This window comes from Nipponia nippon, unplaced genomic scaffold (assembly GCF_047370975.1).
Source record: "Nipponia nippon isolate SJK-2023a ecotype South Korea unplaced genomic scaffold, ASM4737097v1 scaffold_1, whole genome shotgun sequence".
Classification (NCBI taxonomy): Eukaryota; Metazoa; Chordata; class Aves; order Pelecaniformes; family Threskiornithidae; genus Nipponia; species Nipponia nippon.
The window spans coordinates 106,138,711-106,163,459 of record NW_028262290.1 but is presented as its reverse complement, the minus strand read 5'-3'; the positions used below and the strand labels follow the sequence as shown (position 1 = coordinate 106,163,459).

The 24,749-nt window shown below is 40.6% G+C and overlaps 1 protein-coding gene across 3 annotated transcripts in view; it reads left to right on the top strand.

The window, feature by feature from the left end:
* Positions 1 to 24,749, top strand: part of ADCY1 (adenylate cyclase 1) — a 171,614-nt gene that overhangs the window by 30,184 nt on the left and 116,681 nt on the right. For all 3 annotated transcript variants that reach the window (XR_015706547.1, XM_009468132.2, XM_087766221.1), the window contains exon 2: positions 21,695 to 21,844. Coding sequence is in view for 2 of the 3 variants with exons in the window: in XM_009468132.2 (XP_009466407.2) it covers positions 21,695 to 21,844 (150 nt within the window). In the remaining variant the exon portion in view is untranslated. The remainder of the gene's footprint in view (positions 1 to 21,694; positions 21,845 to 24,749) is intronic.

Sequence of the window (24,749 nt, the reverse complement as noted above, 5' to 3'; positions counted from 1 at the left end):
GGTTTGCCAGACTGTGATTGCAGGGTAAAAATTTCCAGAGCAAACTGCTGTTTGACAAAGAAAGCCAGAGGTGTGGAAAAAGGTGTTTTGTTTTGTTTTTTTTAATAAAAGGAATTGTGCAGCAGTTGAATTAAATATTGCTGAATCAGAACTGTATGACATATCTTTGCAAGAGACATTTGACATTTGTACTCCTCTCCTGGGGTGCTTATTTAAATAAAAAAATGTTATCAAAATACTGCATGATACTCATAACCTTCAGCAACTGCTGAGAACATTGATTCTGAGCTTTGATCTTTTGTGAAGAATTATTCCATCTGGGAACTGTGGGTTTGGCTGTTTTACTTCTTAACTCTTCATGTGATTGCTGTGGTGGGTGGGCATCTGTTCACTAGGTACTGCAGTAGCTGGTTCATCCTTTGATCTTCTGTTCAGTTGATGGCTGACTTGCCTTGTTTCCTAGCTGGCTGCTATCAATACCATTTCCATCATCCATATTGGATAGTTGATTTGTGGTTCTTGGATTTTGGTTACCTGATTGTTTTTTTCAAATGAACACTAGCTAACTGACAGTATTGCTCTTGTCCATCTGTCTTTAGGCCTTAAAAGTAGGTAGGCTGTCTACTGCTTGTCTGCCTATATATGCTTAGAGCATGGACATGAACATTTCTTTCTTTGCAGCTGTCTCTTTTACCTCTTTACTTGCGGCTTCATGACTTCAGACTTGATGCTAATCTCTGTAGCTTTCAAATACTGGTGTCTGTAATTTGTGCACCTTTAATGTTTTTTCACTGAACCTGTAAACATCATCATGAATATTATAGTATGGCCCACCTTTATTAGAATGGCACTTTGTGTGTATATACTTTACAATAATGGTATGAAATGTTTAGAGTCTTTATGAAAAAATAAAATATTACCTGGTACCTTTATTTCTACTTCAGGCCCAACCATATTCTCCCTTGTAATCCAGTAATGAAATTTCCTCTGCTTTCAGGTGGGGATAAAAAAAACACAACACAAACAAAAAAACTCCAACAGATTGAAAACCTAACATCTTATCTCTGAGCTTTCTTCCCTGAAGCATCTACCTTTTTTTAAGGAAATACTATTCAGTTTTTCTCCCTTGTACTCTGTGCAATTTCCCAAAGCTTTCTGCTGTAGCCCTTGGCACCTTCAGACTGCACCTCTGATACAAACTGTTCTTTCTCCTTGTAGTGAACTATTTTGCTGCATATTTCGGACATTTCAGGGAGCCTTTAGCACCTTTCAGAGCATGGTTCCAGTGCAGTGCATCCCAGACTTTCCCAGTCCATAGACAAGATAGTGGCAGTAGGCAATTACTGTACTTAGTCCCTAGTTGGTCTCCGTTTGGAGGCTGGAGGTATTTACCCGCCATACCTCTTTCTACATGGGCAGTATGAATGAGGGCTGTGTGGTCGGTGGACCAGATCTCTAAGAAATCACTGTCAGGTTCAGAATGTAGGTTTATTATTGATCCAAGACTGCCTGGACTATTCTGCTGAAGTGGATGTTCTTGACAGAGCTGAGGCTTAGCAATGAATATTGGTTTCATCTTACTGTTTTGTACCTCTTCTGTTAAATAACCTTGATGTTTGAAGTCCTTTTCTAGGTTCTTTTGCTACTGTAACTAACTTAAAAGCACTATGCATCTTTAAAGTCAGCACCTTCATAATCATCATCAGCCTCCCTGTGGAAATAACCAGGGCCAACATTTTATGACTTAATACAAATATGTGTGGCATCTTGGTTTATTAATTTTGTTTAGCTGGAAAAAGTTTCCATGCAGTGGTGCACCTCATGTTGCTTACTACTGAAAAACCTGTGATTTCTCAAGGGGCACAATTTTGAAAAATAAGATTATTTGTAAAGAGTGCGTTATTTTTGGCCAGGTGAGTTCCCAGAGCCAATTAAAATGTGACTGCTGGCACAGGATGGGAACAAGAGTCAGCAGAAGGGAAAGTAGCATCAGGGCAGTCTCTGCTTCAGCTGGCTCAAGCTACCTTGGTGCCCCATGCCTCCCACTCCCCATTCCATATGTATGTAGCAGCACTAATGAGGACATAGTGCAGAACTTACAGAATCCATTCAAGCACTGAAACCAGAAGCAATATGGCCACAATAGCACAACATTGCACCTGGAAGGATAAACTTTCTTAAGAGAGACTTTCAAGTCTCTCAGGCAGACAGACTGCACTGTTGTGGATAGACAGTTTTCAGAGCTCAGCTGGTGTTGTCTTTGTTGCACTGTGCTGTGCTCAGGAGATGGACAAGCATTGGTCAACCTTAGGACACATGTCTTTGAAGGGTGTTCGGTGTATGCCTTTCTATTTGGACTGTGCAAAGAAGTCTTACTCCCTAAATAAACTGACTCATTAAATTATGCAATGTCTTGTCAAAAAGTTGCATTGCTAGATAAAATTATTGATCCATTTATAATTGTATCCTATTCCTATCAGTAGTCTTGTCTTGATTCCTCAAAATGCTATGCCATATTGTGCATGCACTACTTGCTAAAAAAAACCTGGAGAACCAATGGTGTTCCCTACCAGTAACTCAAAGGACTGCAGTGGTAAGCTCTAACACACTGAGCTGTTGCTGCATAATGTTGTATACTGGAGACAGCAACACGTAGGTTTCATTAATTGTGCAATTGGATAGATGATAAGTTAGATTTTTACATATATTGGTCCGTTTGAAAGCATGGTGAGACATTACAGACTTAGAGGGAATTATTTTGCCTACGGCATTGCTGAAAAGCCACTGCTCGAGGTGAAACACAGTAGCTGCTTAACAGCTGGCAGATTCCTATAATCAACTGAACCTACAGGAGTAGTTTAGGCAGGCAAAAATGTAATTACTTGGTATATTTTCTACACCGAACTAATTACTCAGTGCCTTACACTGGAAAAATGTCTCACTCAATGTCCCTATCAGCACAGGTCTCTAAGGGTAGAATTGTATATAATATACATGATCTGAACACAATTAAAAACATATATTAACATGTATAAAGTTATTTAGAGTTCTTTCTAAAACTTTAATCTCAGTTCTTGTGCTTAGTTAATTCTGGCTATAAAAATAGACCCTTTAGTTACTCAATGTGAAGATCTGCCTATTTTAAGAAATGCTTCTTTTTTTAAGATGCCAAATTAAGGCAATAGCAAATGCAACCGTACACAACACAGAATTTAAAATAAATTTCAAAATACTGGAGGTATGTACATAGGCTGGCAATAGTGACATAGCTGCAATAACTAAGTCGTTAGATTAAAGTGTGGAAGCCTAAACTCTTAAGGCAGAAAGCATGCTATCATGCTGACTTACACGTAGATACACAAGTGAACCAGATTGTGTGAAGTGACTACTGCCAGAATTTAGTCCACTGATTATAGACTATGCATTTGGGGTTTTAGAGGTAGTGAAAATAATTGCACTGGGGTAATCGTTATGTCTCAATGTAGAGTAGGGTTGTATGTCTAAGGTTGTCAGAACTTTGAATGAACGTCATGGATTTTGTCTCTTACTAGTGTTCTAGCTGGCATTTGGACTTACTGAAAAATACTGCTAGAAGTTGCTGGAGACCCCTAAAAGAGAACAGAAGTAGTGTTCCTGTGATTGGTGCTTGTGTTAGTTCAGATTAATTTTTAAATAAAAATACCTACTGAGACAGACTTCATGTTCACAGACATATCTTTCCTCTAAAAGTACTGTATTAACTTTTCCCTGACTATGTTTCTTTTGCAGATTCCGTTTTTCATAGCTTTTTCCACTTTGCCCAATATAAAAGCAATAGTTCAGTAATGTCACACCGGAGTTTTGTAGGAATGGCTAGCAGAATATGGCCTGGTCCTGGCAACCTGATCCGCCTCATTTGGGGATTTGTTTTAGAACCTGTTTTACAGATAATTCAATCTAAGAGAGATTCCCTGATATGTTCCTTATAAATAATGACAGTTCCTGCTTCTGAAGTCAAACACTACTGTAGATTTTCTCTTTGGTTTTTTGTGTGTTTCTTTTCTTTTTTCCCTGCAAGAGTATCTCTAAATACTTTGTGCTTACTTGTACTTTGACGGTTACATTTTGAACCAGGTAGAATCATAGAATCACAAAACAATAGAATTGTTAAGGTTGGAAAAGACCCTTAAGATCATCGAGTCCAACTGTTAACCTAGCACTGCCAAGTCCACCACTAAACCATGTCCTTAAGCACCACGTCTACCTGTCTTTTAAGTAAGTCCAGGGATGGGCACTCAACTACTTCCCTGGGCAGCCTGTTCCAATGCCTGACTACCCTCTCGGTGAAGAAATTTTTCCTAATATCCAACCTAAACCTGCCTTGGTGCAACATGAGGCCATTTCCTCTCATCCTATCACTTGTTACTAGGGAGAAGAGACTGACCGCCACCTTGCTACAACCTCCTTTTAGGTAGTTGTAGAGAGCAAGAAGGTCTCCCCTCAGCCTCCTGTTCTCCAGACTAAACAACCCCACCTCCCTCAGCTGCTCCTCATAAGACTTGTTCTCTAGACCCTTCACCAGCTTCACTGCCCTTCTTTGGACACACTCCAGCACCTCAATGTCCTTCTTGTAGTGAGGGGCCCAAAACTGAACACAGTACTCGAGGTGCGGCCTCACCAGTGCCCAGTACAGGGGCACTATCACCTCCCTGGTCCTGCTGGCCACACTATTCCTGATACAAGCCAGGATACCATTGGCCCTCTTTGCTACCTGGGCACACTGCTGGCTCATATTCAGCCAGCTATCAACCAACACCCCCAGGTCCTTTTCCGCCAGGCAGCTCTGCAGCCACTCCTCCCCAAGACTGTAGCGTTGCAGGGTGTTGTTGTGACCCAAGTGCAGGACCCGGCACTGAGCCTTGTTGAACCTCATACAGTTGGCCCCGGACCAAAGATCCAGCCTGTCCAGGTCCCTCTGTAGGGCCTTCCTACCTTCCAGCAGATCAACACTCCTGCCCAACTTGGTGTCACCTGCAAACTTACTGAGGGTGCACTCAATCCCCTCATCCAGATCATCAATGAAGATATTGAACAGGACTGGCCCCAATACTGAGCCCTGGGGAACACCACTCGTGACCGGCCACCAACTGGATTTGACTCCATTCACCACCACTCTCTGGGCTCGGCCGTCCAGCCAGTTTTTAACCCAGCACAGAGCGCACTTATCCAAGCTGTGAGCAGCCAGCTTCTCCAGGAGAATGCTGTGGGAGACAGTGTCAAAGGCCTCACTATACTCCAGGTAGACAACATCCACAGCCTTCTCCTCATCCACTAAGCGGGTCACCTTGTCACAGAAGGAGATCAGGTTAGTGAAGCAGGACCTGCCTTTCATAAACCCATGCTGGCTGAGCCTGATCCCCTTGTTGTCCTGCATGTGCTACATAATGGCACTCAAGATGATCTGTTCCATGACATTTCCCGGCACCGAGGTCAGGCTGACAGGCCTGTAGTTCCCCAGATTCTCCTTCCGACCTTTCTTCTAGATGGGTGTCACATTTCCTAACTTCCAGTCATCTGGGACCTCCCCATTTGACCAGGAATGCTGCTAAATGATGGAGAGTGCCTTGGCCAGCTCCTCTGCCAGCTCCCTCAGTATCCTCGGGTGGATCCCATCTGGCCCCATGGACTTGTGCGCATCGAGGTGGAGGAGCAGGTCGGTGACTGCCACCTCTTCAACAACTGGGACTTCATTCTGCGTACTATCTCTGTCTCCCAGCTCAGGGGCCTGAAAACCCCGAGGATGACAAGTCTGACTATTAAAGACTGAGGCAAAGAAAGCATTAAGTACTTCAGCCTTCTCCTCATCCTTTGTGGAGAAGTTACCTTCCACATCCAACAAAGGATGGAGATTCTCCCTGGCCCTCCTTTTGTTGCTGATATATTTATAAAAACTTTTTTTATTATCTTTAACGGCAAGGGCCAGTTTAAGTTCCAGCTGGGCCTTCGCCTTTCTAATCTTTTCCCTGCATAACCTCACAACATCCTTGTAGTCCTCCTGAGTCACCTGCCCCTCCTTCCAAAGATGGTAAACTCTCCTTTTTTTTTGAGTTCCAGCCAAAGCTCTCTGTTCAGCGAGGCCGGTCTTCTCCCCCGCCTGCTCGACTTATGGTACATGGGGACGGCCTGCTCCTGCACCTTTGAGACTTCCTCCTTGAATAACATCCAGCCTTCCTGGACTCCTTTGCCCTTCAGGACTGCCTCCCAAGGGACTCTCTCAACCAGACTCCTAAACAATCCAAAGTCTGCCCTTCTAAAGTTCAGGGTAGCGCTTTTGCTGACCCCGCTCCTTACTTCTCCAAGAATTGAAAACTCTTATCATGTCATGGTCGCTGACCCCAAGACAGCCTCCGACCACCACGTCGCCCACTTGGCCTTCTCTGATCGTAAACAGCAGGTCCAGCGGGACAGCCCCCCTGGTTGGCTCACTTACCAGCTGCGTCAGGAAATTATCTCCCACACACTCCAGGAACCTCCGAGACTGCTTTCTCTCTGCTGTGTTGTATTTCCAGCAGAGATCTGGTAAGTTGAAGTCCCCCATGAGAACAAGGGCTAGAGATTGTGAGACTTCAGCCAACTGCTTGTAGAATACTTCGTCTGTTTCCTCGTCCTGGTTGGGTGGTCTATAACAGACTCCCACCAGGATATCTGCCTTATTAGCCTTCCCTCTGATCTTTACCCATAAGCACTCAACCTTATCATTACTGTCATTGAGCTCTAGACAATCAAAATGCTCCCTAACGTACAGGGCTATCCCTCTACCTCTCCTTCCTTGCCTGTCCCTTCTAAAGAGCTTGTAGCCATCCATTGCAGCACTCCAGTTGTGTGAGTCATCCCACCATGTTTCCGTGATGGCGACCACATCATAGTTTTCCTGCCCCACAGTGGCTTCCAGCTCCTCCTGTTTATTGCCCATGCTGCGTGCATTGGTGTAAATGGACTTCAGTTGGGCTATTGATCTCTTCTCCAACACAGGCATGCCACCCCTAGGCTCAACCCTAGCAAGACTGGTTTTATCCCCTTCCCCCTTCAAATCTAGTTTAAAGCTCTCTCAATGAGGCCTGCTAACTCCTGAGCCAGAATCCTTTTCCCCCTTTGTGACAGGTGAACCCCATCTGTCTCCAGCAGGCTTGGTGCCATGTAAACTTCCTCATGATTGAAAAACCCAAAATTCCACCGCTGGCACCAGCCTCTGAGATGGGTCTTCCTGCTCCTTTCCATATGCCTCCTGGCTACTGACGTGATGGAGGAAAACACTACCTGCGCTCCTGATCCTTCAAGTAATCGCTCCAGTTCTCTAAAATCCCTTTTGATCGTCTTTGTACCTCTATCAGCTACCTTATCACTGCCAACCTGAACAACCAATAGTGGATAATAATCAGACAATTTTACCAGCCTAGGGAGCTTCCTAGTAATGTCTCTGACCTGGGCCGCAGGGAGGCAGCAGACTTCCCTATAAGATGGGTCAGGTCAGCATATCGGGCCCTCTGTTCCCCTCAGAAGGGAGTTGCCTATGACAATTACCCTTCTTTTTTTCTTAGCAGTGGCTGTTGTAATCTGTGGGGCTGACTGGTTCCCCCTAGTCAACCCCTTGGATGGATCACTGTCCATACGTTTATCCTCCTGGCCCTTGCGTTCCAGAGCCTCATACCTACTGTGTAAGGGCACCTGGGGGGGCGAGGCAGGCCGCGAGAGAATTGGCCTGCTGTGCCGAGCAGGGATCTGCATCCATCCCCCTCCGTCTCTTAGGTCCCCTCCTTCTGCCTGGTGGTAAGAGGGTAGGGGACCCTCTCCTTCTTTTGATGTTTCCATTTGGCGTGCTTGTCTCAGGGATGGTAGGGATTGGCTCCACCAGTCTATCTCCCTCTTGCACTCCCTGATACTCCTCAATCTTGCTATTTCTTCTTTCAGCTCTGCCACCATGCTGAGCAGATCCTCCACCTGCTCGCACCTCACGCAGGTGTTGTCTCAGCTGCCCTCCATCACCAGAGCAAGGCTCTGGCACTCCCTGCAGCCAGAGACCTGGGTGGCTGCATGTTTTAGTGGGAGCTCTGCCTGTGTCGCCACATCCCTTCTGGCGATGGCTCTTGTCCGAGGTATTAGGAAAGAGGTCAGAAAAACGCTCAGGAGTGCTTCTCCTCCTGTTAGATCCCCACTGAGCTGCTTCAAGAAACAATCATTTATGGGATCTAAAAGCTTGCCAATGTAAGAGTTACTGAGTCTGCATGGGAATGACGGGAGCCTCCCTTTAGTCTATATTCTGCAGCGACAGCCTCTCTGAGAGCTCCCAAGTGAACCATATTCCCTCTTTCCATCCTCCTCAGGCTGTGATAGTGTTGCCCTATTAATATGCTTTTCCTACATAAGTGTCAAATTTTAATCCATGGAGATTCTGTTACATCTCAACACAGTGAACTTAATCACCTGGTTGGGCTGCACGCTTCTTTTAATGCATAGCACCACTCCTGTGACCTTGCCTCTTGTTTTTTGCCCATGTATTTTGCACTTTGGAAATACAGTGTCCCACTGATTATTTTCTTTCTAGTATCCTTCTAATATGATATTTCTCATTCAGTATTCGGTTTTAATTCATCCCAGTTCTCCCTTCTGTATAGAAGCACATACCCATTTCGTCTGACTACCTACTTTCTCTCTCTGTTTAGATGGGACTTGACTGGTTCAAGCTGTGCTTTGTTGTTTCTCCCTGCAGCTGTCCTTAGTCTAAGTAATCTTTTGTTACTTCACCTGCAAAGGATGTGTACTCTTGAACTGTGTGATCTTCCACCTTGTCAAAACTCCTCAGTTCTTAGTTTTGTTTTGACCCATTTTTTATTTCTATGAAGTTCATTCTGCTTGCAAAAACTCATCCTGTTCCAAAGTTACTAATTCAACACCTCCATTTTTTTAAGGGTCTTCACTGAACTTCTGCTGTCACCTCAACTTTCAAGTACCCCATGACACAGTGTTCTTTTAAGAAGTATTTCAGATGACTTCATTGAGGGAATTAGGGTCAGATCACTGGTATTTAGTTCTGAAGGCAGAACTTTACCTAATGAATCTGTTTGTGTAAGTTAGGATTTCTTACAAAAGGGTTTGTGAACAGCTAAGGTGGACACTTTGTCAGAGCATTTCGGGCAATCACCCAAGAGATACTCAATGCATCAGAACCTAGCCAAGAAAAATTTTGAAGGATGTGACATAAAAGTTTTTTTTTTTATTTTATTATTATCTTCACATCAGAAACATACATAAAAAAGAGTGTAATAATGATAACAGTAAAGCAAACTCTTCATTAGCATAATCTATTATGTGCAATTCTTTACAGAGTCATAAAAATGAATATAACTAGTATTATGATGCTGTTGCAAGAATGTATGTTTCACATCTATTTTTATTCTTAAGTACAGAAAGGGAAAAAAAGGAGAAAAATGGAGAAGTTGTAGTGTACTGTGAAATTATGTTTTCTTATTTACATTTCTGGTCTAAAAAAGTTCTAAATACCTGCACAGTTATTATGAAGCTTTAATTCAATACCACGTATCTCATTTTTAAATCCTGTCTGATAGACTTGCAATTTCCAGGATTGTTTCTGACATCATCCTGTAATGATTTAGGAACTACTTATTTCAGGAGATTACTATTATCAGGAGACATTAGAAAATATTAAAATGGTTGACAAGTTATTGAATTAATAGGTGATTAATATTTTAATCATTCTGTAGGTAGCAAAGCTTTGCCATGGAGTAATAAGATTCTGCCAGACTTTTGTATATATTGTAGCTTGGTCATATACATATAATATAATCAACAGTGCTATATTTGCTTGTATTATGCGCCCCTTTTATACGAGTTTGCGCTTAGCATGATTCAGCACATATCTCTGTGATATAAGTGCCATATTTTCCTGTACCTGTGCAGTGTTTATGATACAAATCCTTTGAGACTTACAGGGTAGTGGATCAGTTTAAAAAAGTAATCTCTATTTTTCCACTGTATTTGGGCAAAAAAAAAGAAAAAACTTGAATCTCTTGTCTGTATTCTGGTAATGCATCTTGTGCCTTTAAGACCAGAGACTTCAGTGGAAAGTGGGCTAACTGGTGTTTGGTCCACAGGACCAAGCTAGAGCTGATCCAAAGTAACCTCTCCCAAAATGCACATAGTGTGGGCATCTTGAGCACCACCTCTTTCCAGCTGCAAGTCCACACCTGTTGGCTATTATTCTTGCTGTTGCAAATGTAGTCAAATACAGGCCTTGATTTATCTTACATCTTTGGGGTCAGACAAAGAACACGCAGAGCCCATGCCAGAACAAAGCAAAAAAACAGCAGCACAGAAGAGTATATGTCCTATTCCGTACTTGTTATTTCTTCATTTCTTTGTGCAAAAAAGAGTGCAGTCAGCAAACCCTTAAGAGAGGATTTGTGTACAGTTAAGAAAAATGTAATATGACATAATATGACATATTACAGTAGTTGCAATTGACTCTTATTATTTTTTTACCAGTGAACAGCTTGCTTTGGGGCTTAACATATTGTCTCCCCTGTCTCATTTGTTTTGAAGCAGAATAAGAAATTACTGATGTATTTTGTTTTCCTCTGTAATTTTCAGAATTCTCAGTTAAATCCCACTCTTGTCTTTCCAGGGCATAAAATTCTGCTGTTTGCAATCTCTTACAATATGCACGTGGAAATAGCACCATTTCTCTTAAGATTGCACATTCTTAATTTGATGGACAGCCTTAAGCTAACCAGAACTCACAAGACATTCAAAGCAGAAAATAGACCCATCAGACAGTTTGTAGGAAGGAGGACTTTCATTGTTTAAATGAAAGTTGGGATTGGTTTCAGAGTATTTTGGTAGCTATAGGAGAAAAAAAAATCCCAGGAAGGTACCTCATTCACAATTCAAAGAATAGCAGTCCATGATCCTTACCTATCATCTCTTTCATTCAAATAAAAAAAACCCAAACCCCTCTCTAATGAGAGAGAACAAAATATGACATTGGCAAAAGAAAAAGAAAAAAACTTAGGACAGTCTTCAAAATTATGCTAATTTTCTCTAAATTTGGCATCATATCTGTAATTGTAGCCCCCTTATTATTCTTTTGCTCTTCTTTTCTGCTCAGAGTAGGTATGTTTCAATTCCACTTTTATCATTATTTTCCTTCTTTCTTTTTTTTTTTTATTTTCCCTTTACCCCCATTTATTCCTCCCTTCCAAAAACATACTTGATTTATGTTCTGTTATCTCTTACCCTCCTCCAGGTTTGTGGTTTAGCACTTTGATTTATTTCTGCAGTTCAGCTCAGTGTTTTTAAATGCTTGGCATTTACAATATTGTGACTTTTTTCCAAAATCATTTTTTTGCATTCAAATGATGTTACATTAAAACAGAACCAAAAAACCTACACATGACAAGAAGATCATATAACCCAAGAAGTTATTAGTCATGTGCTCTCATGATATGTCTTTAAAAGCATCCTGTTGCTCACAAAATTGGCATATTGTTCTTTCTAAGGTCCTGATCCAGCGATGAGGTTTGTATGAATCAGTTTGGAACACTACCCAGATTCCCAACCACAGAATCATGCCTCCATTTATTAGCACACTGGGACTATTTTTAATCATACAGCGTACAGATTCTAACAACAAACTTGATTTTTAGGATCACTAACTGAAAATTAGTAGAGTTTGGTCCTTTGGTCCTAAATCTTTAGAATTTCTTTGGCTTCTCTTGAAATCATTGTCTGATGAATTCAATTGTTAAATAGAATCGTTAAACAGAGGTATATCATCTTGTTTTCCTCATAAGTCTCTTGAGTGAAATGTGACCAGAAATATTTGTTTTAAATCTTCCATCAATTTCTTGTTTGATGGTTGCTTAGTGACATACTATATAGCTGGTTTCTCTTTGCAAAAATAATTTTCAGAGTTGAACAAGAAAATGCCTAGCATTCTCTATGTCTTCTGCTTAAATTGCTCCTTTGCAACTTTGACAGTATTAAACTTCTCAAGTGCCAACACTGACAGAAGATACCATTGCTTAAATGACCCCGCAGAGCAGAAATCTTATTATCTGCAGAGACAGCTCTTGCAAGTTGTAAAGCAGAACCGAAGAAAAGTAAACGGGCTCCGTGTAATAGAACATAGTTTCCTCAGGGCAAACGCTTTCATCTTTTCAGGACATTTGACCAGAAGTGACATCATTCACCAACTGCTTCAAATATCTGCATGGAGAGGAAAAAAAAGAGAAAAGAGACGCAAGAGGACATTTGTCAGGTCTAGCAGGCAATTCTTTTGGTGGAAAGGCAAACTGACTGAGATCAGTTTAGTCCTAATGCAGTCATGTTTTCACTTAGCAGTACACAGGCAGCCAGAGCAACAGCATATGCACTTTTTCCTCTCTCTATCTCCGGCTGCCTTCATTCATCTGGAAAAGGACCAGGTGGTTCAGCAGTGAGGGAGAACCAAGTCCTCACAGTTTAGTCATTCAATTTAATTTGCAGGTGACTTGTTAGAAGATTTCTGTATACTTCTTGACATTTTTGGGGCAAACTTTTTTTAGTGGCATAAAATAAATATGAGGTCCCTTGCTTGATATGAAAAATTTGTACCTGACACTGCTTAGGTCACCAAACATGACTTTAATTTGCTATACAGGACCTTAAGTAATGCATTTCAGCATGATTTCCTAATGATGAGTTCATTACAGTGTAATATTTGGACAGCTGCTTGAACTTAACCTGTGTTTATTTTCTTATCTGCAATATGCCTGTGATCATACCTAACTGACATATACACTGACTTGGGAACCTGGGTGTATCCATGGCTGTCTCCCAGATCTTGAGAAAGTCCCCTGAAGTTAAATTCAAAAAAGGCACTTGGAGGTTTTAAGCATGGGTGTTGCATTTCCTAGGTTTAAGCACCCAACCTTCCAGGAGCAAAATTCAAGCCCTCTTTGGAAGTAGTCTGTGTACAGCACAGGAGAGCGCCATTTCAGTACCAAATAGATGATGCAGTGTTTATGCAGCATGTATAATAAGACCTGCGGATAGTAATTCGTCCCCAGCAGCACAGTTCCTAGGCTTGACAAGACCGAGCTTGAACCTGCTGGAGAACAGAGCCGGGGCTTGGAAGACCCATGTTTTGTCACCAGCTCTGTCACTGGCTGGCAGAATGAGCCCTCCGCCCCAACACTGTTTATTGGCAAAGCTTTGTAGAGCACTTTTGAGCTTTTACAGAAAGCACTTTGACAACTAAACTAAAGCTGACAAGTGAGAGGTCCTGAGTGAAAAGCTGGAAGCGCATTCCAGCTGCCAGAATGTGCCCCATAAGAGGCACATTGTGGAGTATGTTTGATGAATGTAATCAAATCATGCCACGGGAACATGAGACAACAGTGCGTTCACTCGGTCAGTGGCACACGGTGGGCTGCAAAAGGAGCATGGCTGGGAGCCTGGGAAGGAGGCTGCTCCACTCAGACTGGGCAGTCTTCCTCCTGGCTTGTTACAGGAGCAATCTGAAGACGTGGTGCCCCTTGCTGAACTGAAGTCACGGCCTCATTTTGTGTCTCTGTAGTCTAAGAGCTGTACAGTAGGTAAGAAATGCTCCCTGTCTACAGCAGCCAGGCGCCAGACTGAGCCTGCTACCTGCTGTTTCTCAGCCATGCACAGGACTCAAATGAAGAAAAACTGCATTTAAAATCTGAAGGTCCAGTCACCTAGCAACTCTAGTCCCACGAAAGGTTTCAAAGTAGCTTGGATTGTGTATCCTAAGTCTTTATTTTTATGTACTTAATTACTGCAGCTTTAAAAAAATGTATTAAGATGTTCAGATGGATTCTTGTGGGGGAACAAGTACTCGAAAGGAACCACGTGTTGCATACAGCAAATGCAAACAAATTCTGGACAACAGTTTACTGTACTATGCTCTAATTGCACAACATGGCATTCTACTAATAGGAAAAGGCGAGAAAGCTGCAGATTTTTGGTTGTGTAGAACAGCTTCAGGGGCTGATCACCTGGACTCTGTCAAGCAAGTAAATAACATGCACAAATAAATAAAAATATTGCCCATAATTTCTATAGAAATGATCTCAAGTGGCTTTGGCAACATATTCAAAGTCTTTTGTGATAGATAGAAGCTATTGATAATGCTTGTGAACAATTGCAATGTCCAAAAAACCCCAAATCATAACAAACCACCCCAAAAGCACAGAAGAACTGAGGGCTTATTTGTTCTCTGGTGACTTACAATACTCCATAAAAGAATGCAACAGCTAAATCAGGAAAGAAATATAAGTAACACTTGCCTCTGTCTTCTCAGCACAAAGAAATTTGTGGGATGTGACATGTAAGCCAGTTAGCAAGAACATTGTGACTTTTTTCTGGGTAGTTCATTGTGTCAGCTTCCCCCAGTTGGAAGTGACTGAGACCATATTATTATGTTTAAGGTACATGTTCTGTTGTGAACCTGTTACACACCCTGGAGCGCAGTACCATAATATAACAGCAAGAGAAAGCTACAGCCGTGATATCATATCTCTCATATCTTATATGAGAGGCATTCATAGCCTCTCGTATAGTGAAAAACCGTGGAGATCAGCCAGTTCTCTTGTGTACCTAGACTTGACTGATTAGTATGGGTGACTGGGAAATTATTTTTGCTTCATATGTAATATTCTTCAAATATTCGCTTCTGTCTGCAGTAGCCCCAGCACTTCTGTAGGCTTTGGAGAGAGTTTGTTGCCTTGTATAAAAGTAAACTCCAATTATCTATCTGTAAGGTCTGGTTTGATATATGGAAAGATTGCTGATACTAACCTCAACTGGGCTTAAGGGATACAACTCTGAAATCAAGAGAAATAGTACTGTTCACATTGCTGTCAAGAACCAACTCACAAATGGGTATCAGTACACACACATTATGTACAAAAACAGGCTTCTGATGGAGACAAATCATTTTCTTACTGCTTTTTTTTAATTTCTGAAGTGCAACAGCCCAGTGCTATACTTGGCAAGTTTTGGACATTACTGTTGCAGTTGCGCCAACCATTTCTAATAGTATACCGCTATGTGTTTAGATCTTTTTTTTTTTTTTTTCCCAAAAATACAGCTTATATGAAGTCATTCATTATTTGGCATGGTTTGAAGTGATTGAGAAGTTATGCTTGAAGGTAATTCCACCTGTATGCTGCTTGCAGTATTTTCCATCTAGTCCTTTATTTCTTATTTCTAAAATTTCATATATCAGTGCTCTGTTGTATATTACCTGTAAGTCCTCTGTCTGATATTTTTCCTATTCCCTAAAAATCAGATGTCTTTTTTTTTAATTAAAAAAATGCAGAATAGAGCAAAAGTTCTTGCACATAAGTGCTTCTTTCTGTCTTCCTAACAAATAAAAAATAAAACAAAAAAACCCAGAAGTCTTGGTACATCAAAATAAAGATGTAATTTGTTGCTAATGTGAAAGATAAGAATGATGGAGTTGTGAGTTCCTTTCAGAAATTCACTAAGAAAGGCACAACAGCTCAGAATCTCAAAAATGGGAGCCTGAAATTGATGTCATGTCACGCACCTGAGTGAGAGGATTGATGGGCAGGGAGCTGACACTCTGGGACTTCAGCAAAATAAATATTTGGTATTTTCTGTAATCACAGATATCTTTATCAGAATGTTTTTAAGCTGCAGTACTGCATAAGGTTTAGGATTCAAAATTTATGATTGAATCAGCCCTAGTTCTGATATTCCATAATTCTCTGCTACTTAATCTCACAGGTAAGTGCTTCTGATACCAGATAAACAGCCAACCATGTATAATGTGAGAGGGAGGTGCACTAACTGTTCTCCCAGTGCATGTTTCTAAGTTAAAAGGACATGTCCTTCTGAAAAAGGTGCAACAAATGAACTTCTTAACACTGGGGAGCTTGATGGCTCTCGATGACTCTACTTTTGTAGGGGGCATTTTTTAGAAAGGCTTATGGTGGGTATTTTAGACAGTGGTTATAAATTTTGTCTTGTACTTTCATCAAACAGGTATGCAAACAGAGGGCGAGGCACAGAGTGGATTTCTGCAATTACACATTGTGCATGTACACTTCAAAAAAACTGTCTGTGGTTAATGGACATAACATCCTAGATATCCTAAAAGTCTCTCTCTACTTGTATGATTATAGACACCCCAGTGCTACTGTCTTCTCCTCAACAGTGACATCTACTCCCATTCAACACATTATCACTGAAATAACTAGTCATTAATCCCCTCTTAGAGTATTCTGTAGATCCAGGAGGGGTGTGAATGAAGACAGAAACTATGGAGAATAGCACAGCAGAACAATATTTTCTCAGTATGTGGCATAAATCAGTTAGGACAAAAACTAACAAAAATAAGAGAGGGATGTTTATTCAAAATGGGAATACATTTATTTAATCTGGAGAAAATTTGTTTGACTGCCTTCTCTGGTAGCAGGGTGTGCTTTTTGGGATGCAGTCAGCAATTAAGAAGTTCTCTGCTCCTCTGTTACACCACTTCAGCAAACGGAGGGAGCAGATGTAGTAATTAAGTGTTCTCAAAAGGTTGTGAAGTGAGTTGATTAAGTGAATTACTAAACTTAACAAAACTATGTCAGGATCAAGAGGCAATTGTGCATTCTCTTTTATGCAGTCTTGTGCTGTAAATATAGCACTGCTCTAATGGTAACATTTTCCATAACAGGAAAAAGAGAAACGATTTTTGTTTAAACTCGTAAAAGGTCTTGTTCACGATATCAACAATTTTCATAAACAGCACAGTCTTGCCTTGCTCTTCAGGAGTTTTAATGGTGGAAACACTGACTCATTTTGGTAAGCTGTTCATGACTCTTTCCTTAGAGGAAACAATGTCACAATAGACATTCATATTTTACAATAATGCATTTCATTGCATCTCAAAGTCTTTTTGACAGAATGAGTAAATATTACATTGTCTGCATAACTGAAACAACAATAGTGGCACAGAAATTTCTTGCAGTAAAATTCAATTAACAGAGAAAACTGGAAGCAGAATTCAGGCCCTCCATACCTCATGTCTTATCAGGTATCTGAGGGTTAAGACACACATGAACTGCTTTGGTCTTTTCTTTTCTTCAAATTTCAACCTTCACCTGGAAATGCTGGCCACATTTCCTACATGTTCCACTCTACTTCATGGGATATCGTGAGAACTCATGCTGCTGAGAATAAATGGAATATCGGTACTAGCCACTAAATTATAATCCTGGGAGTGGTAACTACTGAAATCCCTTCCCAGTCCCATTCACACCACAAGCCCAGCTTTTAGAAAGCACAATGAAGTTCTGAGAGAGTCTCCTGAATTTTTCTTCTCTGTTAATTTATATTTCCCATTTAGTCTACTTCAATTGGGTATTTCAATATCCATCCACGTAAATGCCACTTTGTAAAAAGTCTTCGAGTGATCCAGAAGTCATTTACATCTTGGTGAAATAGCCACATTTTCCTATGAAACAATTTTGTGAGACAAACAGAAAGCTACCTCACAATAAAAACCAGCCTCAGGTTTGAACCATCTGTTCAAAATGCAACTGTTTACCTGATAGCAAAATTAGTCTGCTGAGTAAGCAGAGTCCTCTCAAAAGGCAAATAATAGTGCGTAGAAGAATTTTTCCCCATTTATTTGAGAGAGAGCAAGTGCATGCGTGAATGCACACATGAGGATTCTTACTTTGAAAGGAAAAGAAGTGGAGAATAAAACCTATCTGGAATAGAGAGAAAAATTTTGAGAGACTCTTCAAAGAGTGTCTCAACTAATCCCAAGGGACTTTCAAGAAGTGGGAGATCAGTCTGGGGAAAAAAAGAGATCTTTAATTGAACTCTTCAAACCTCGTCTATGCGTGTACATGCTTCTTACCTCCAGAATTATTTGCTTGCTCCTTGATGGACATTGCTGTATTGCACAATTTGAGTTCCCCACCAAAACTAACTTGAGACCCAAGAAAGTCAATGGAGAAAAAAAACAGGGGAAACAGATATTTGGTTGAAATACCTGCTGGAGCTGTCAGTCTCTCTTCACTGACTAGGCAGCCCACAAGAACTAGCTCTCTGTGTTGAAGTCTGCCTTTGGTAACACCCTCTAGAGTCAGCATGAGGAACAACGCCAGAGTTCATCCAGCGATAGAAAGTGTACCCTACTAAGGACGAGACAAGCTTAAAGCTCAGGATGTTGGTACTGAAGTGCAGCAGATATGCACAACGCACAATAGAAGGTTCAGTGACAACAATAAATAAAAAAAAAATAATTTTTAAAAAAGGCTTTTATGACCCTGATGCCCTTTTTTTATTCTGGCTGACTTGTAATCTCATTATGGAATGAGCGAATAACATGGTTTGATAGAGGTTGCAACATAAAAATGTCTTTGAGTCACTTTGTGTTGCTTTAAGTAAATTGTTTCTTTGGTAGTTCTGTAAATAGAAGGTGATGGTGAAACCTGAAGAGCACTCTTTTTGCTACTAAGCAGTAGTATAGTGAATAATGTAGGAATTATTTAAAATTAAATTCCTTGATATTTCAGCATTTCTGGATGCCTCAGTACCTCTTCAAAGATGCTTAGTTTTAACAGCACGTCTCTCAATCTTTCTTGGAGTTACAGCACATAATGTGTGTAAGTTATAGATGTATGTATGTGTATATATATAGATGTACATATTTACATATTAAAATGAAAGGGACCAAGAAATGGCATGCATTTGAGAAACCTAGAGAGAGAGATGTATGTAGTTTGTAGGAAAAAAATAGTAATTAAGCAGAAAATGGGTTGTGGAAGGAAGGAACTGTTACCTTAGGAGACAATCTGCCCTACTTTCTTTTCTCACATTTTGAAATCTATGAATCTTTTACTTGCTTTATCACTTTTCCTGATTCCCTGCAGGCCAGAGCTGACAGCTAAGCCTCTGTTTTATCTTAAACTGTTAAAAGCATATCGGAAAATGACTTACCCTGCTGAGTCTGAAAGTGGCTGCATGATTCCAGGAACCCACCTACTGGTTACCCCCAGTCCAGGTGATCACCATTGCTTGAGTGAAATCGTATTGATAGTCCCAGAACAGCTGGCAGATTGTTAAAATATATGGTCTTTTACTGCTTCCTGTTGAAGACTAGAAACTGAGGTGACTCTTTTTTTTTTATTTTCTCTAGAAGTAATTATTTATGTCTTGGGTCACTCTGATATCAGTGCTTAAAGGTAGTATTAGGTTTTCACCCTGTGTTATTAACAGCTGTTTTGTATATGGCAGTTGCACTGTCCGTAACTGTCTTGACTGTTTATTCTGTGGTCTCTCTCTACTGCCTTTGAATACGGCCTTTACAAATCCTTTCTATTTTTATTCAATTGCACTTTTAAGAATTAGCTTTAAAATACACTGTTGTCACTACACTTCAGCGTGATACAATGCAGGGATAAGGTGAGTGCAGCCACATTCATGTCTCTAAAACCAGGATTCTACTGGAATTTCTACAGTAATTTCATTTTAGTAAGCTTTAACTTGTGCTGAAAATTGATATACCTCAAACAGTTCTCTGTGATGAAGCAAAATAAAGCAGGATAGGAACTGCAGACTGTTTATGCTCAGTATGTATCATGAAATGATACGCTCATGTACTGCTTTTTGTCTTCAAAGTTTACCATCTGCATTAGCATCTCTGAGAAGTGACATGTAAGTAACTGGTATATGAGATTCTTAGGCTGAAATTCTTCTGGCTGGTGACACCTGAACCTGCATTTTGCAGTTGTCAGGAGAAAGCTGTAAGACCATTCTTCACTGGTGTTGGCTCTTGTGAGGTAACTGTTTCTTCTTGGGTATCTGAGGAGAAAGAAAACACTAATGCTAGGCGCAGCTCCCTTCATTGTCACAGGGTATCTTTTGATTTTGCGCTGGTGAGAATGTTTGCAGGGACGTTGTTGTTGATCTCCTGTTAACTAATAATAATCAGGTATGAAAGGGAAAGTTAGAGGACTTGTGAATCTGTGAAGGTCTGGAGAACCCACCCAGAATGAATCTTTCAATGCTCCCCACTATGCTGAGATCACAGCAGATGGAGATGTATACTGCTGTTAGTTACACAGATCAGAAGCTTCCTTCTTATTTTTGTAGGGTGAAACATTTCCCAAAGGCTCTCCAAAATCAGCAGGGAGTTTCTGGATGTTATTTTGGATCTTTGCTTACCATATTGGCTGAATTCAAGCCTTCAACCCTAGTCCCATTAGTCAGTAAGCATTCTCTACAACGATGTCAATGGTTTTATTTTTTAAAAAATTTGACTGTGTTGTTGGCACAGCTGGACTCACTATGCAGTGCAAACAAGGGCAGCAGTCTCCTCTTCAATTTACACTAGAAGGTCATGCAACAGTAGAGATGTACTAGCTTGAAATGTATACCTTGAATTAAGAAATAAATGTCAGTTATATGGTCTTTAGGAACTATTTTAGGTGCATAGGAATTTAACATGAATTGTGTTACTTGCTGTAATGTCTTTCTTTGCTCTGATTATACCCAATCTTGGCCAATTCATGTGCCGGCTGATTTCTGAAATTTTGGAATTTATGAGTCCCATGAATCCTTATCATGATGCTGTGCTAATAACTAGAGCAAATATGGAGAGTGAGACTGAAAAGATATTTGGTAAACAGGCCTTATTGCCTCCTTTCTAAACAAGAACTGCATTACATTGCAGAATTTACCATCTGAAGACATGTTTCAAATATCAGAGATGTGGCAAGAAACTTGGACAGGATTGTCTTAGATAGGGAAGTTGTGTGCAAGCCACTGTTGAGTTATTTAGGTTAGTTAACTAACTTTATCACATATTGTAAAAACATTAAAAAAACCCAGAAGGGCAATTGGGTCATTTATGTGTCCTTCATCAAAGCACTGTTCATAGAAGTAATTCCAAACTAATTAATTGTCCCTGCTTATAGCATTGCAGTGGGGCTTGGTTTGTGTCAAGGGACATCACTTGAAAGCACTCAGCACCATCTGAGAGGTGTGCTGCAGGATAGCATCCACAATATTTTGGATGATTTCTCAAAAAATACAGTATGGTCGCTAATAGTACAGATATGGGAAGAGAAGCAGATTTTCCAAGTGCAAACTACACAATATGAAAGCTTGGGGTACGCAGGCACACATTTTGATTTAGTTACAGATTTTGTCAGTGCCTTGCTTCTCAACTGTAAAAAAAGGGACAATAATATCCATACTTTATGAATGCATAGGAAAATAATTTCGGTCTTCCAGGCATCTCACAACTGCACAAAGGCTGAAGATACTGCTCTCCTTATTAGATGGACAGATCTGCCAACGGGCTGATGAAAGAACCAATGCTGAATGAAAGTGATAAGCTACAGATCATCCTAAGAGACATTAACTTCAGCAGATGCAAAGTTCTATATTATGCAATATTGCTTGCCTGGACTTGTGGTAGCTGCTATAATTGTTTCACTGCAGTTGGGTTGTGGGAAGGGGTATCAGTGACATGGCTAGTGAGGCAGAATTTTTAAAGACAGTGCCTTTTTTTTTTGTTTATTTTTTTTTATTTTGCTGAGTAGAAATGTAAAATAAAAAATCTGTATTTTAAAATATTAATTTCTTCTTTCTTTCTTTCTTACAGCTTGTGGCCAATGCAATCCTTTTTGTCAGTGTAAATTTGTATGGTGTCTTTGTGAGGATTTTGACAGAAAGGGCTCAGAGGAAGGCATTCCTTCAGGCCAGGAACTGCATTGAGGACAGGCTGAGGCTGGAGGACGAAAATGAAAAACAGGTCAGTTTCTAAGCCTTATTTCTTTTTCTCCGTTTCTTCTGAGATGACTGTAGTTATGTGAACCACAGGTCAGGACATTGCTGCTGAGTACATGATAGGACGTGTGTGTGTTTTCATTGCGAAGGAAGGGTGCTGCCTTCCCCCACCTGCTTCAGCTCTTCCTCCCCAGTGCATGCACACTCTTCACTCTTTATCTGCAGCACACACAGAAGGTGCAGGCTGACCCCACGGCTACTGTCAGCACCAGCACCAGAGGGGATGTATTTTAGGGCTGAGGCAAAGCTAACATACTATTGCAATCTAAGATCCTGGGTTTTTTTCTGCATGGATGTTTTTGGGTGGGTGTTAGATAAGCTGTAAATACTTCTCTTCTGGCTGTGCATGCTATAACCTCTTTGCATTCATGACAGCTATAAACAAAAGTCTACATTTTGGGGAGAAGAGGCTGCACTGATATACATAAATAACTGTGATAAAAATCTATTCCTTTTCTCAAAAGCCACCTTAGTAGTTTGATGGTTTATTTCACACAATTTTATCAATCAATCTTCCAAGTGGATTTGGAAACAATGAGAAAAACTGCTATGTTGTGGAGCTTGCTGTTGTTACTCACAGGTCTGAATCTTAAAACTACTAAGATCTGTTCATCTGTAAGGTTTGGACTAGATTTTCCTTTCTGTCTAGGTGATAATAGAGGGCAATGCTGGAATACATAGATATAACTCCATTGACCTCTGTAGAATGATGGTAACTTATGCCAATAAAGGACTTAAGTGGTATTCAAACCTTGCTATACAAGATGTCGGCGTCCTCAAAGCTTGCATACCTCACACACTTTTACTTCCCTTCACCTGCAATTTCTCTAGCAAGTCTATTCCTATGTGTGAAATAACAGAGGTCCTTAAGTACTTTCTGTTATGAATTGACTGAATGCATTTTTATGACCTGAACATACTCTGCAATAAGTGGACGTCTTCTTTGAACAACTGTATATCTTTGCTGGCTGTGTAAAAATGGTATTAGGATCAAAGCCTTTAGGTTTTATTCTGGTCTTTTGTAATGCAAAGCTGCAGATTTTCCAAGGTGTAAATGTGCGATAAGTGAATTTCCATGGGATTTAGGTGACCCTGCCATTTGTGCCTTTGAGAACCTGCTTCTGGGATCCAACATGAAAATAATACTGATTTTTGTGTTTCTTTAGTTAGCACATTAAGAATCTGTCTTATTTTATATTTTATCCATGCATATAGAAACACAAGAAAACAAAACCATTGTGCATAATTACCATTACGTTTTATATTATACCTAGAGAATCCTGCATGTTTTTCCAATGCAGTAGACAGGTCAGTGAAGAGAATACCCTTTTATCCTACACGTGTGAAATTAACTTTATGCAACACAGTGTAAAACTCAATACAGTGGTGAAATATGCTAATTAGCTGTCAAAAGTACCACCAAAATACTTTCTGTGGCTGCTCTCACACTACATTAGAATACCTCTAAAACCAGGGTAAGAATTAAGACATGATTACAGGCTACAAAATTATTCTGCAGTTGCTGTGGCATAATGTAGCCCAAGTTTCCAGCTGGCAACACTCAAGAGTGTTTGAGAGGAGAAGAGACATTGCTGACCTAGTTCAATTTTTGTGATCACTCCTGTATTTTTGTTCTCTGAAGTACCGACATTACATGTTAAAAAGGACTGATTTTTTTCATCAGACTTTCTTGTCTCATTCAAATGCTCTGACCTAAATACCGTAGCCCTTTTACATTGAGAACTGTAATCCAAAATGCTAAAACCTTTCCCTGGTATTTCTGTGCAAGTCTCTAATGGGAAAGGAAAGAACATGCTCTTGGCTTTTGAACATATACAGCCTTCTGGAGTTGAAGTGTTGACTGTGTGAGACAGATACCACAGCTAAAACTGTAAGTGACATTTCTTCCTCTGTGTCCTACTTACAGTGATTCTTTTCATATGGGATGCATTTGTAGTAATAGTCCCACGTGACAATTTTGATAAATCTATTTTTATGAGGAAGAACGAAGATCTCACATTGTAGCATTTTCGGAGTCATCATGCAAGTTTGCAAGTAGGCTTTGAAAGTGTTGCTGGGGAGAAGGGGAGCAGACAGACTTTTAAAACTCAGTTTAATATTCACCCTGTTCTCTGTGGTCACAACAAATAACTGGCTTCGATGGTGGCATCATCCATTTGTTATGTTGCTGAATGTTAGACTACAATTCCAGAGTAACACCTGGAAGCGGAGGCCAAGAACCAAATAAGTTTTAGACCATGAGCGAATAATTATAATCATTCACTTGGGATAAGCTGCTTCTCTCATTGTCTATAAATCTCAGCAGCAAGACCATCCTCTGCAGAGCAAGAAGTTAAGAATAAATATTGTGAGGTGGGTCCTCTTCCCTGGAACTGAGCTTGTTGTGTTCGAACAAGCTCAGAACTGGAGAGAATGAGACAAGCTCAGAACAGAACAAGAACAAGAACAGAACTGCTCCGTCACAGCACCTGAGCGCTTCCCCTTTACGCACTATCTCTCTGCGTCCACTTCATTAATTCCAGATCATCCTTTGCCCATACAGCAAGTAAGGCATTGTCACCCTGTTCCCTGGAGGACTCGCGGCATTAGATGTCCCTACTGATCCTGCGAGCAGCCTCCAGGCAGTGCTTCACCCTTTCCCAAGTGAGCAAGAAAGGAGCAAGCAGGGATGGGGAATGGGGGATGCATTCAGTGTAGAGAAAGAAGTAATCTGCTGCTGATTGAGGTTGCTTTCCATTTGATTCAGAGGGGAAACCAGTAAGGAAGTTGTGGCTTACTATTAATTTCCAGCATGGCGGCTCCTGAAGTGGTGCTGTGCTCCAAGGAAGTGGTAGCATTGTAATTCTGAG